This window comes from Equus przewalskii, chromosome 5 (assembly GCF_037783145.1).
Source record: "Equus przewalskii isolate Varuska chromosome 5, EquPr2, whole genome shotgun sequence".
NCBI lineage: Eukaryota > Metazoa > Chordata > Mammalia > Perissodactyla > Equidae > Equus > Equus przewalskii.
The window spans coordinates 86,038,282-86,051,549 of record NC_091835.1 but is presented as its reverse complement, the minus strand read 5'-3'; the positions used below and the strand labels follow the sequence as shown (position 1 = coordinate 86,051,549).

Sequence of the window (13,268 nt, the reverse complement as noted above, 5' to 3'; positions counted from 1 at the left end):
TTTGTTAAAATAACCCTCCACATGTCACTGGATTTGCCAAAGTCCCAGATGCTGTGACCTGTTTCATGCAAGTGAAATAGCATTTTATCTTGGTGGCAAACGGCTGGCCTTTGTCTCACGTGCCCCAAGCTTTACCCACAGGCACAAGCGAAGTCCAGAATTCCTTTCTTGGCTGAACACCATCACCTTCAAAAGCAGAGTGACAGGCCCGCCGTCCCTGGTTGGCAGGCAGGCGGCATCTCGTCTTCCTGGTGGGACTGCCGGCCCGTGGGCGGTGGCGCCTCCGTGCGGCATGGCTGGAATTCTCTGTGACGATGCTCCTGGGGAGGCGGGTGGCAGTGGCTCTTTTCCTGGCGCTTGGGCACTAATTCCTCCCCCGGTTTGCTGTCTCCCCTGGATTCTTGCAGAGCCTCTCTTTGGAGTCATTGAAGGTGTGAGTGCCGGGCTGTTCCTCATCGGCATGCTGGTGGCTGTGGTGGCCTTATCCATCTGCAGACGGAAGGCGAGGTGAGTGCCCCATGTGGAGAGGCAACCGGAAGTTAAGAAGGGAAAGTAAGGTGATTCTGCAGGTTAAATATGCTTTGTTTCTCAAGAAAAACAAGTCAAACCCTAAAACCTTGACTCCCTTTTTTAGCCTCTCTACGTGCCACTGTTGAATCCTGCCCTAACCAAATGACTGGGGCATGTGTAGCTTCATTTTAATGGGAAATACTTGTTTTGCACAAGAAAGAAACGTTGGTATGTGGTTTAGTCTCCTCATGAAGACAGAGATGTCTGCAAATCGTGTGCCCAGATATGTCTGAAATATGTGAGCATGTGGTTAACACCCCCACTTTGTGGCTCATCGTGGCCGTGCTGCCTTAAGAAGGGACGAGACCCAGCAGCCTGTAGCCCTGGCCACGCTCTCTTCTCGTGGGGAATTTCTCTTTTCGGCACATTGTCCTCTGTCTTGCACTGATGTCTTGCATCTGAAGTTTACTGGTTTTTTAAGGAAAGTTTTTTGAGAGTGTGGGAAGTGGTTGTGACCCGTAGCCAGAAATTAGAAGGAAAATCTTCAGCCATTCAGAGACCCGTTTCTAGTGGGAAAATCTGTTTCTCCTGTGAGCCCTTTCTCCCTTCCCCTACCCCAAAGAGACGTCGGCTGAATCTAAATCTACATGAAGGCAGGAAAATCCACATTGCACAGACAGCACAGCCTCACTATAAATGAAAGCTGTGTCTCAACAAGCTTCCTGGTGACAGCATGAATCCCCTCCCCTGTGTTCCAGCCACGGCCGAGAGGGGCCCTCCGCCCGTCTGAGCATCCGCCGGGACCGCCCGCTGTCTGTCCACCTGAACCTGGGCCAGAAAGGGTGAGCCGCAGTTTCCTCGCACGATGTCCTGAAACATGAGTTGGTTGTGTTGCGTGAGGTTTGCTAACAGGTCTTTCTTCTTTTGGTTTCCCTTCACAGCAACCGGAAAACATCCTGGTAAGAGAGACAACCCCAGTTACCATATTATCTGCTTTTGAAATACAACTCGGACTTGTTATGGCATTTTCCCTTTTCTTCAGTAATTTCCTTTTCTTTCTGTTTTTAATTGTAGCCCAATAAAAGTAAGCCAGTTTGAAGGGCACTTCATGAAGCTGCAGGCTGACTCCAACTACCTTCTCTCCAAGGAATACGAGGTAGGGCTCGGGCGCAGCGAGGCCCCGGCGCCCCCGTCCATGGGGGAGCTTCCTCCCAGCCCGCACTGAGCAGTCACGGGGGAGGGGCTCCTGCTAGGATGAGGCTTCAGGTCTCAGCTGAGCGCTCCTTTTGGCCCGAATGCCATCCCTGCATGGCGCAGCCCCTGGTCTGGGAGGCCAGTTCACTGTCCAGAATGGCACAGCGAACAGGTGCTCCCTGGATCAGACGATGAGAAAGAATTAACCAGCTTCAAGTGCAAACCTAACTCAGTGTTTAGCCTGCCAGTCGTGTGCCTGGGAGAGAGTGTGGTTTGGCGACAGTGCCCAACTTTGGCACCTATGTGACTCGGGGCACATGAGTTATCCTGTGTGAGCCTCATCCATCCAGTGGACATGAGAACCCCTCACGCGGGGCTGCTGTGGGGACAGACCTGACGTGGGTCGAGTGCCAGGCCGTCCACACACCGTAGCTGGGGCACACATTCTGTCATCCTGGATCTCAAGGATTGCATGGTTTGCCTCGTTCTAGCTCATATTCTCCACTTGCAAACTTATTTTTGACCTAATAGGACTTAAAAGACGTGGGACGAAGCCAGTCGTGTGACATCGCTCTCTTGCCAGAGAACAGAGGGAAGAACCGGTACAACAACATATTGCCCTGTGAGTTTGTGCTGAGATTTGTAATACTGCTGTCCTCCAGCCACTTTGTCTCTTTTGCTGCAATGAAATGGGGCCGAAGAATAGGGTGCAGCAGGATAGGGCAGGTCTGAGACTCTGACTGCCTTTAAAAGGGGAGACTTGTCTGTTACTGCGCTTCTCTCCCGAGGGGTAACAACCAGCCTGGCTCTGGTCACGAGAAGCCTCTCATGCTGTCGGTGTTTCACCACAGGGTCCTCCTGCAGGCCTTGAAGGCCTCAGAGCAGGAACGGGGTTTGCATCGAGGGCCGACCTGGGCTCACTTAACAAAGTCTCCAGTTAGCAATTATTCTCTATGTTTTCATCATCCTTACTCTGTTAGGTGAAGTCATAGAAGGTCGTTTTTCTGGACTGTGTGCATTCCAGCAGTGACAGGAGCTGGCTGCTCCATAGTGTTACCAAGGAGAGCCCAGAAGGGGCTTCGCAGGGCACGTGTGTGTGTGTGAGTGTGTTTATGGGCCACCTGGGCAAGTGAGCTATCGTATCTGAGCCTCAGCTGTAAATGGAGATGAGAACACGTCCCGTGTGGGGCTATTGTGGGAATCAGGACTAATGCATGTCAAATACCAAGCATTCCATAAATGGTAGGAAATCACCCCAAGACTCAGTGGCGAATCTGTCTCAATAAACTGCCTTCCAGATGACGCCTCGCGAGTGAAGCTCTCCAATGTGGACGACGACCCATGCTCCGACTACATCAACGCCAGCTACATCCCTGTGAGTGACCGCCCGGCCTGGGGCCTGGGAGGCGCCTCTGCTAGGACCACCCTGCAGACACCACTCCTCCCACTCACTCCCGCTGTTCTCAGGTCTGGACACATGTGGGCTTCAGAAGACCACGTGTGATGGCCAGAAGCGCAGGGTGTCTAATCGCATCATTGCTAAGGCCCACTCTTCACAAGGCTGTAGTCGCCCAGGGTTATAATGAGCCCAGGAGGCCTTTCAAAGGGCGTTTCTTCCCCAGAGAGATTAGCGCTCCCCAAGGAAGCTGGGCCTCCGCTTCTGAGACCACCAACTGGGGAAGCCGATTGCACCCACAGACACAACTCGGAGTTGTGTCAAACCTTTGGGCTCAGATCCTGGCTGACATCTTGCCAGCTTCCTGCAGTTCTCCACAGTGGAGAGAGCTTTAAGGTTAGACAGATCCAGGTTTGAATCCCATCTCCGCCCCTTGCTGGCTCTGTGACCTTGTGCAAGTGCTGTGATGCGTTTGGGCCTCCAGTTCCTTTTCCACAAAGTGGAGATGATAATATTTCCTCAAATAATCATCGAGTCCCGCACTAAACACAACAGCTGAGTGCTAACGGTGAGTCGAATGCTGAGCTGTCACGGTGGCGGGGGATACGATGGAACCCTGACCTCAGGGAACGCTTGGCGGAGTCCAGCGTTCAGAGTCAGGCTGAGACTTGCAGGACAAATGAGGATGCCAGCCGAGAGGCAGGGGCTGGGCAGGGCGGCGCAGGGCCTGCGGGGGAGGTCCTGCGGGAGCCAAGGAGGGGGGGAGCGTCGACCGGGATCTGCAGGTGACCCTGGATTGCTGAGTGTGAGCGAGTGGGTGGAAATGCCCCAGCCCAGAGGGCCGTGGTGAAGACTGAAGACCATCCCTACCCACGGCATGTTCTTCAGTAGATGCTCAACGAGCAGTGGTTTCTCTGCCCTTACGTCGCCCTGGCCTGGCAGCCTAACATTGATCTAGTGTCAGTTATCCAAAATGACAAAAACTTTTCTACATTAGACAGGGGAGGAGCCTATCAGGGTGAGTCTTCAGACAGTCAACACACACACACACACACGCATGTGGACACACGCACGCACACACACACACACATAAACGTGCATACACAAGCACATGCACACATACAGGCACATATGTGCGCGCACACATACACACGCACACGCAAGATGCACACACATGCACACGTGCACGTATACACACATGCATGTGTGCACACTCACATAGACACACACGCAGGCACACATACACACACACACAACTGAGGGTGAAGTGTTGTCTGGATTACTGCCTTTTTGAATAGACCAGCCTGACAACAGGGAGTTTGGCTCTTGACCCAGGTCAGTGTCCGGCCTTCCTCCTCCTGCTCCCAGGCCGGACGCTGTGTCAGTGTCTTTTCCTCAGGGCAGGGCCTGGCAGACCTCGCCCAGCGTCTAGTCTGCAGACCCAGCCCTTTGTCTACAGCTCTGAGAGGCCTGTGGTTCTGACTCGCAGGGCAACAGCTTCAGAAGAGAATACATCGCTACTCAGGGCCCTCTTCCCGGCACCAAGGATGACTTCTGGAAAATGGCCTGGGAACAGAACGTCCACAACATCGTCATGGTGACCCAGTGTGTGGAGAAGGGCCGGGTAAGTGCACGGTCTTCCTGACCCCCCAGCCCTGCTTCCTGCTGCCTGGATGGCGTTCTGCCCCATCCTCAAAAGCCACACCCCACAAAGCCACATGGGGATCCTGTGGGAGCAGCGTTGTGAGTTAAGCCTCTTGGTTATAAACATGGGCTTCAGCAGGTGAAGCCGATTCTGATCCTGGGCCTGCGTTTCCCTCAAAGGTGTTTCCACGGGGGCACTGGGATTCTCAGAGGTGCCCAGGAAGATTAACTGGCCGCTCGTCTGCTCCGTCCTCCCATGGGAGGAGACACCTTGCCAGAGTCACCGCTCGGCCCCTGGTGTTAGGAGAGAAGGAGAAGTGAACCACAGACGCAGAGTGAGACGGTGCTCTGGGCATATGAAGCAGACCTCTTGTAATGCACTTGTAATCCTCTACTTTATATGGTTTTCTGAGGATTAAAAGAGAGATTGCGTGTAAAGTGCCCGGTATCTGTAGTCAGTCAGTCCACGTCCACCATCCTCTTTCTCCCGTCTTCCTGCCCGTAAATGTGAGCTTCGCTAAGTGTTCTGACTTCTCCAAGACCCCTTGGCACAGGGCTCTTGGTCCAGGTTAAGACGCTGGTGTCAAGTATGAACCCAACAGGGCCAGGAAGACAATGCTTCCTGTGCCAGCTCCGTCTTTCTTCAGAAAGAACCGTCGTATGACGTGGTTTATGTGCTAGTGGAACCGAAATGCTGAGGAAATGGACCACAGCACTCAAGCCAGGGGCACCGTGCCTGGAAGGCCAGTGGCTCCACGCTGGGGCTGCTCCTCGGCCACTGCCTCTCCCTCGCGGGCAGCAGCAGCCCAGCATGAGCGCTGGCCAGGGGCGGGCTGACGCAAAGCAGGTGGTCACATTGCTGTGGCAGCTGACCCTGGATCCAACTCAGGAAGACACTTCCAGAGGGAAAGCCCAGGTCAAAGAGGGGTCATGCTTCCAGACTCACCCTTCTGCTATCTTCCTCCAGGTGAAGTGTGACCATTACTGGCCCGCGGACCAGGATTCCCTCTACTACGGGGACCTCATCCTGCAGATGCTCTCGGAGTCTGTGCTGCCTGAGTGGACCATCCGCGAGTTTAGGATATGCAGTGTACGTCCACGCAACGACCCAGCTGGGGCTCCCGCACGGGCACACTTGTCACGCGAGAAGGCGTGCCCTGGGCCGTTCCTCTGATTGCCCCTCTGCCCTTACAGGAGGAACAGCTCGACGCACACAGACTCATCCGCCACTTCCACTACACGGTGTGGCCGGACCATGGGGTCCCAGAGACCACGCAGTCCCTGATCCAGTTTGTGAGAACCGTCAGGGACTACATCAACAGGACCCCCGGGGCCGGGCCGGCCGTGGTGCACTGCAGGTACCTGGTGCCTGGGAGTCTGACAGGAGGCCTGAGCGGGGGTGCTGGAGGGTGGAGGGCCTGACCCTCCTGCCCCACGTCTTCCCCTCCCGCCCCTCCTCCACCCTCTCCAGCCTTCTCTCTCCCTCTGGCTCTTTTTCCTACCGTACAAATGCCGAGTCGTACGTGACTGCCAGGCCCCCATAATTGGGCCCATCTGCACCCTCAACCCAACTTCCCAGAAAGCCCCTCGCACCCCAGGGGGAAGGAGGCTGCGCCTGCTGCTTCTTGCCTCTGGCCCTTCTTATTCCGTGGAATGGCCCTGTCTTGCCCTCCACCTGCGTAAGCCCCTCTCCCCCTCAGGATCCCTGCTCCAGACCTCCCAGCAGGTCGAGCAGCACCCAGCTTTGCTCTTAAACGTCTGCTCCCTTGACTTCTCTTTGCTTCAGGCGGTATGCCCACGAAATCAGCCTACACGTCGTCTCTCTTTCTCTCTCTCTGGGGACCCCAGTGTTTGGCTAACTAATGTTTGCAGCAACACTTTGAGCCCTAACCGAGTGGCGTTCATCAGTGAGGGGCAGCAGGCTGTACAGTGAGAGGAACGTCAGATGCTGGCGCTCCCCCCCAGTCCGCCCTGCGCTCTGGGAGCCCTGCTTCTGTGTGCCCTGGGGACCAGTGCTTCTGACAGGAAGGGGAGGCCCCGGGAGCTTCCCGCTTTCTGGAGAACGGCAGGAATTTTTGCCCAGGACCACTGGAGATGGTTCTTCTTTTTCTTGTTAATGTGTGCGTCAGAAATCCCCAGTTGTACAATGACTTTGGGGAGCAGTGTAGGACGCCCTCGTGAACTGAGGTTGTTCACACCTACGATCCAGCCGTTCTGCCCCTAAATATTGACCCTGGAGAACTCCCTACACACGCGCACAGTGATGTTCCCTGTAACACAATTTTAATAGAGAAAAACTAAGAATGGTCCCACTGTCTGCCATGGGGCGTGGGTCAGTGGTGGTTTGTGAGCTCTGTAGAGCAGTTAAGGAAATTAGATCTAATGTAACAACATGGGCAGATCTCGAAACACAGTGTGGAGCAGAAAATTTGGCAGAAGGATACATGAAACCTGTCGCTATTTTAGTAAATTTTTAAAACACATAAAATGAACCTGTTTTTTTATGGATTTGCACCTGTGTAGAAACAGTGGAAAAACATCCATGGAAATGATGCACACCCAGTGCAGGGTGGTCCTGACCCCTGACCCCTGACCCCGACCCCAGGGGAGGGGCAGGAAAGAGGGCAGCTGGGTCTCCAGGTCCTATTGCCTTGAGAGAGCACGAGGTGGGAAAGAAGTATTCCTGTATTCTCCCATAACTTGGAAAAGAAAGGTCGTGCTCGAGTCTTGAAAGGCCAATTGAACGAAAAGGCTGATCTTCCTTCCGCCTCTCTTCCAGCGCTGGCGTGGGCAGGACTGGAACCTTTATCGCGTTGGACCGAATCCTCCAGCAATTAGACTCCAAGGACTCGGTGGACATCTATGGAGCGGTGCACGACCTGAGGCTTCACAGGGTGCACATGGTCCAGACTGAGGTGAGAGTCACAGGCTGAAGGAGGCAGACCATCCGCCAGCCTTCAACCTGACGGGGAGAAACAACCAGAACTCATTAGGGAGAGAAGGAGAATTGAATACACATGCTTTCTAGGACGCCTTACTTTAAAACAAATCTCAGGGACCTTAAGGACAATGACGTACTCATCTTTACTGAGCTGGTGGCCATCTTCCTCAGGTGGGTAGGAAGAAAGACAGACTTTAATCAACGCATACACATGGGGAAGGGCCAGGCCAGTCCACCTGGGTGATGGTTTTCAGACGGGCTGGTGGGTGAGCACCAGGGGAAGCAGAGCCCGCCCAGCCGCACGGCCGTCTCTGGAGACAGTGAAGGCGCGAGTGTTGGTTGTGAAGGACAAGTGCTCCCGTTCGTACAGTCCTCTGACATTTGCAGGGCGTTTTGAACGTGGCATCTGATTAAATTTTCACCATAGCCAGATACGAGAGCCATCATTTTCTATTTCCAAGATAGAAAACTGAGGAGCCGAGGCGAAAGGGCTTTGCAGAGCTGAGGAGGGGCCGAGCTGGGGCTCGGACTCTGCTCTGGAGAATCTCAACCCCCAGGACCACAACCCCCGGGTCGGGTCTGTGCCCCGCAGACCAAGCGTGTCACCCGCTGTGAAACCGCCTCACGAGACACAAGTCCGCTTGCCCAGGCATTGCCCAAGTAACTGCAAAACCCTCTATGAAAAGGGTTCCCGTGGTCAAAAAGTGAAACGTTGCCCTGCTCCTCTCTCCCCTCCTGCCGTACATATTATGAACTTGCACCTACCCAAACTCCAGCTTCCACGACAGTCGATGTTCCGTTTCCTTTTCCATCTACATCCCACGTGTACTGTGCCCCTGCCCCACAACCTCACTGGAATATTTTAAAGCAAGTACCATTTCATCCTTAAATATTGTGGGTATAGATAATATATATTTTACAGATAAGGCCTCTTTTTAAAATCATGACCACAATAATGCCATTGTCACACCAAACACTTTCAACCATAATTCCTTAATATCATGTAATATCCAGTCAGTGTTTGAATATCTCTAATTATCTCAAAAATTACTTGTTATACATGGTTTGCATTAGACCCCAAGTCCACGAGGTGCATTTGACTGAAGTCTCTTTCAATCTGAATCAGTTTTATTCTCATGACATTCACATGTTGAAGAAACCAGTGCATTTGGTCCATCAATTCCCCACATTCGGACGTGGCTGATGCTTGTTCTTGGTGATGATGCTCCCTTGGTCCCTGTGGTTTGAGGCTTGTTCTTGGTGGTGATGGTCCCTCAGTCCCCGTGGCTGATGCTTGTTTTTGGTGGTCATGGTCCCTCAGTCCCCGTGGTTTGATGCTTGTTCTTGGTGGTGATGGTCCCTCAGCCCCCGTGGTTTGATGATTGTTCTTGGTGGTGATGGTCCCTCGGTCCCCATGGTTTGATGATTGTTCTTGGTGGTGATGGTCCCTCGGTCCCCATGGTTTGTTGCTTGTTCTTGGTGGTGATGGTCCCTCAGCCCCCGTGGTTTGAGGCTTGTTCTTGGTGGTGATGGTCCCTCGGTCCCCATGGTTTGTTGCTTGTTCTTGGTGGTGGTGGTCCCTCGGTGTCTCTGGATTTTGTCAGCAGCCGTTGATCCCGAGGCTCCATCGAGTTCAGGTGCCCAGTCAGCCTGCAGTGGCTGGCGGTGGTGCTGAGCACTCCCCATGGGCCTCTCAGTGCTGATGATGTCCACGGCGACCACCACTGTGGCACCCCCGCCCTCCCTCCACGGCCTGGGCAGCCCCTGATCACACCGCACAGCTCTGTTGTTTCCTTAAGGGTTGAGGGGTTTTTACATCACATGATCCCAGGACACCGTCCTTCGGCTTTTTTCTCGAGAGAACGAGTTCCCAGATGGTGGGGACTCATCTTGCCTCTGTCCCCACATTATCTTCTTGCTAAGTGAGTGAACAAATAGCCCATAATTATGTGCTACAATCAGCATCCTTGTTTCCTTATTAGTTCATTGTCACTTCCACAAACTCAAACGGCACTTAACTTGTAATTTCAGGAAGAGGAGGTTATCACATTTGAAGTGGTCTTGAGGTGCGTGTGTGTGTGTTCAGACTCCCTAGTGACCGTCAGAGGCTTCCCGGCCCGGTGACCACACCGCCCAGAGTGCTGGAGACACACGGCGAAGAGCAGGCCCACTCTGCTGTGACTCGCTGGCGGCCTCCCCGGGCACAGTAGCTCCACGTGCCCAAGCTCCCCTCCTTCGCCTTGGACATAACTCCTCCTTTTTCCCGTTCTCTCCTCCCCTGCCCCCAGCGTCTCTGGGGCTCCTGTTCCTCAGCCTTTTCGATGTTCCAGTTCCCCAAGGTCCGTCCTCAAGCACTGCTCTTCTTTCCCTCCGTCTTCCTCTTTGGGATGTCCTCCACTCCCCTGGGCTCGGGTACCACGGGCATGCTCAGAGTTACCCTTCCCCAAGTCCCTGCCTCCCAGACGGTCCTGCCTGGAAGCCCGCGGGCATCTCAGACTCAGAAAACTCAAAACCAAACTCGTTACCTGTCTCTAAACAAACAACCACAGTGCGGCTCCTTCCGGTTCAGGGGACATGCTGCCGTCCGTCTTCTCTCCACTGTCTGCCCGACAGGGACCTGACTTCTGCTCCCACAGCTCCCACACCCGGCAGTCACCAAGTCCTGTCCGTCTGCCCGTCTCTGCTCTGCTCTTCTCTCCCCCCACTGCCCTTGCCACGTAAAATCTCCACTGATGGCTTCTTAACTGGAGCTTTGTCCACAGTTCTGTCCTGTGTCTGTCACCTTGTGGGTATTTGTTCACACATGTGCAGTGCGCTCAGGGACCGTGACAGGCCATCCGTATAATCCTATAAATATCATCGAATATTATGACGATTGGTGAATGAATGGAACTGAGGCTTCGCCAGTTATCTGGACAGAGCAAAACATGATCTTTTATGATCTGAAGCTCATGTATTAGACTTTGTCTACATTTCGTTGAGAATTAAGTGGGAAGCCTAAGATCAATATGAAGGTTTTAGTAGTAATCATTTTCAAAGGGACATTCTGTTGGGAAAAGAAGAATTTATATTAAGACAAGGCAAATTAATGAATATTAACTGGTTTCAGAGCCCGTGTGGATCATTGTTGAAGGATTTATCCACAAGGCCTAGCACGGAGCTCGTTCACAGCTGAACTCTAAGGTCCCACAGTCATCTGGCATCCCAGGAGAACTGACAACGTGACTTATGCTCTGGATGAGAGGACACAGGGAAGCGTCAGCCCATAATCCGGCGGATTGCTTTCAAGGCGGTAAAAGTGACCGCCCATATAGCAACCATTTTCAGGATAGCACCCTCCTCAAACTTTCAAGATCGAGGCATCACCCATATGAGTGACCCGGGTCGGAGAACAGAATGCAGAGAGCGGTTGTTAATATTAATGCAGGCCTCACTTACTGTGGATCCGTTTCTTTGAAATGTCCTCATCTAACGATGACACCAGACCCGCACTGGGAGTCCCATGAGTCGGGGACCAAGCTGGCTTCCAACCAGGCGCCGAGTGCCACCCATAAAATAAATACCTGTCCCCTCTTAAAGCTCGTTGTGAGGAGGATCTTACAGTCTCTCTTTGCATCTCAAACCTTTAAAATATGCTAAAGCTCACTACATCGCCCACCTTAGACGCAGGGTCCAGCGACATTTCTGATATCCGTCTAATTGACGGCAATACAGAGTATCACACCTTTGACGGTCAGAGGACGTTGGCTGTGGAAGAGCCTTGGCTCCTTGTTTCCTAGATGGGAAGCTGAGATTGAGGACCCTCGTGAGTCCACACGGGTGGCTGGAGGCAGACGGAGAACCCGGGATCCCTTGCGTGGAGTGTGCTGTCCTCCCAGCCTGTCCCCTGGGCTCTGGGCGGTTGCTGTGTCATTAGGGAGCCTGAGGCTGGCACCATGGTCACGAGGACGTGCACTCCCTCCTTAGACACCTCGGCTGGCAGTCAGGAAGGGTCCGACGCACACGTGTGGCTCCTGTGGCTGAGCGTCTGTTGTCAGCCGAGGTTTGGTGGTGGCTTGTGGTCACTAAACACTGACTCTTCTGTTTTGTTTCTATTTCGAAAGCAGTTAGTTCCCAGGTAGCTGACAGGTGGGTCTGTCCTCACGGGGTCACCCTCTCTAGGTCTCTGTGGTCAGCCAGCACCTCTGAGGTTCTTCCATGAGCCAGACTCAGATGCAGAGAGGACCAAGACAGATAAGACACTGGCTTTGCTCTCAAAGAACTGATGGTCCCGTGGGGTCTTTTGTACACACCTCCTTTTTCTTCCTGTACTCCCAGAAGAAAGCGAACAAAACAGCAGTGTCAGGGACATGACTTTCTCATTCAATAGCACAGTGAACTCAGGATTCATCTAAGAAAACTGGTGTAGTGAGAAGAACTTGAAGTTTGAGGTCACACACCCAGAATCAAGTCCTGGGTCCCGTTTCTTAGCTTTGTGACGTTGGAGAAGTTACTGAACTTCTCTGAGTCTCTGTTTATATAGATGATTGTATCTACTTCACAAGGTTGTCAAAATAATCAAATGACATAATTTATGTAAGACGCGTAGCACAGTGTCTGACATTCATTCATCTATTTAATGAATCTTTGTGGAGGACCTACTTTGCACCAGACAGAGGTGTAGGCACGCACAGAACATACTCTCTGTAGAGATGCATGCGCGTAGAGAAGAATGAACAAGCCCCCCTTCTGCCGGTTACCATCATTCTCTTCTCAGCACTGACAGAAAGCACTCGTCTTCTGTGTCCTAGAGGTGTCCGTGAAGTGATGATCTAGGAATTTGCTGACCACACAGCACGCCATCACTGCTCATGCTTGGTGAGAGCCCCTCTTTCTGACGCTGGGACGTGCCCTCCTCTGACGCGCTCTCTGCTCTTTCAGTGTCAGTACGTCTACCTGCACCAGTGTGTGAGAGACGTCCTCAGAGCCAGGAGGCTGCGGAGCGAGCAGGAGAACCCCTTGTTTCCAATCTACGAAAATGTGAACCCGGAGTACCACAGAGGTAGGAGCTGACCCACTGACCGGGCGTCCACTCTTCAACATACGCTCCATCTGGAAACCATTAGAAACCTAGAGCCCTTCCAACAGGCACCACCCTCTCTTCTACTCAAAGGCTTGAGGGGACGGCCCTCTGGAGGGCCACAGGGGAGAGGCAGACTGGGGCTCCCCCCGAGCACTGAGCTCACGTGGCAGCTCTTCCAGCCTGGCCTCGGATGGCTTCTCTTAAGGGCTCTGCTTAGCATTTCTTTCCTGAGCCCATCTTGGGAGGAGGCTTTGAAATCGCAACCCAGAGTTCTAACTGTAAAATCCCCTTGGAAGAACTTGGCCATAGGTCTTGAGGTCCTTAATAGGTTCTTATCTTGTCAGCCAGTATTTCCACCGCCACCCCAAGGACTGGAACAGCTTCTCATTGTTAACAGTTTGAGTGGAAAAACCTACATGACCAACAGTGAGGACCAAGTATGCCACGGTACATCCACTGAGTAGAATATGATGCAGTCGTTAACAATGATATTTTTGAGGAGATTCTAACAACATGACTAT

The 13,268-nt window shown here is 53.1% G+C and overlaps 1 protein-coding gene across 7 annotated transcripts in view; it reads left to right on the top strand.

The window, feature by feature from the left end:
• PTPRB (protein tyrosine phosphatase receptor type B) overlaps positions 1 to 13,268 on the top strand; it is a 106,038-nt gene that overhangs the window by 86,132 nt on the left and 6,638 nt on the right. For all 7 annotated transcript variants that reach the window (XR_011540564.1, XR_011540563.1, XR_011540566.1 and 4 more), the window contains 11 exons: positions 408 to 507; positions 1,269 to 1,352; positions 1,452 to 1,469; positions 1,585 to 1,666; positions 2,236 to 2,326; positions 3,003 to 3,079; positions 4,590 to 4,724; positions 5,712 to 5,834; positions 5,939 to 6,102; positions 7,524 to 7,659; positions 12,606 to 12,726. Coding sequence is in view for 3 of the 7 variants with exons in the window: in XM_070622062.1 (XP_070478163.1) it covers positions 408 to 507; positions 1,269 to 1,352; positions 1,452 to 1,469; positions 1,585 to 1,666; positions 2,236 to 2,326; positions 3,003 to 3,079; positions 4,590 to 4,724; positions 5,712 to 5,834; positions 5,939 to 6,102; positions 7,524 to 7,659; positions 12,606 to 12,726 (1,131 nt within the window). In the remaining 4 variants the exon portion in view is untranslated. The remainder of the gene's footprint in view (positions 1 to 407; positions 508 to 1,268; positions 1,353 to 1,451; positions 1,470 to 1,584; positions 1,667 to 2,235; positions 2,327 to 3,002; positions 3,080 to 4,589; positions 4,725 to 5,711; positions 5,835 to 5,938; positions 6,103 to 7,523; positions 7,660 to 12,605; positions 12,727 to 13,268) is intronic.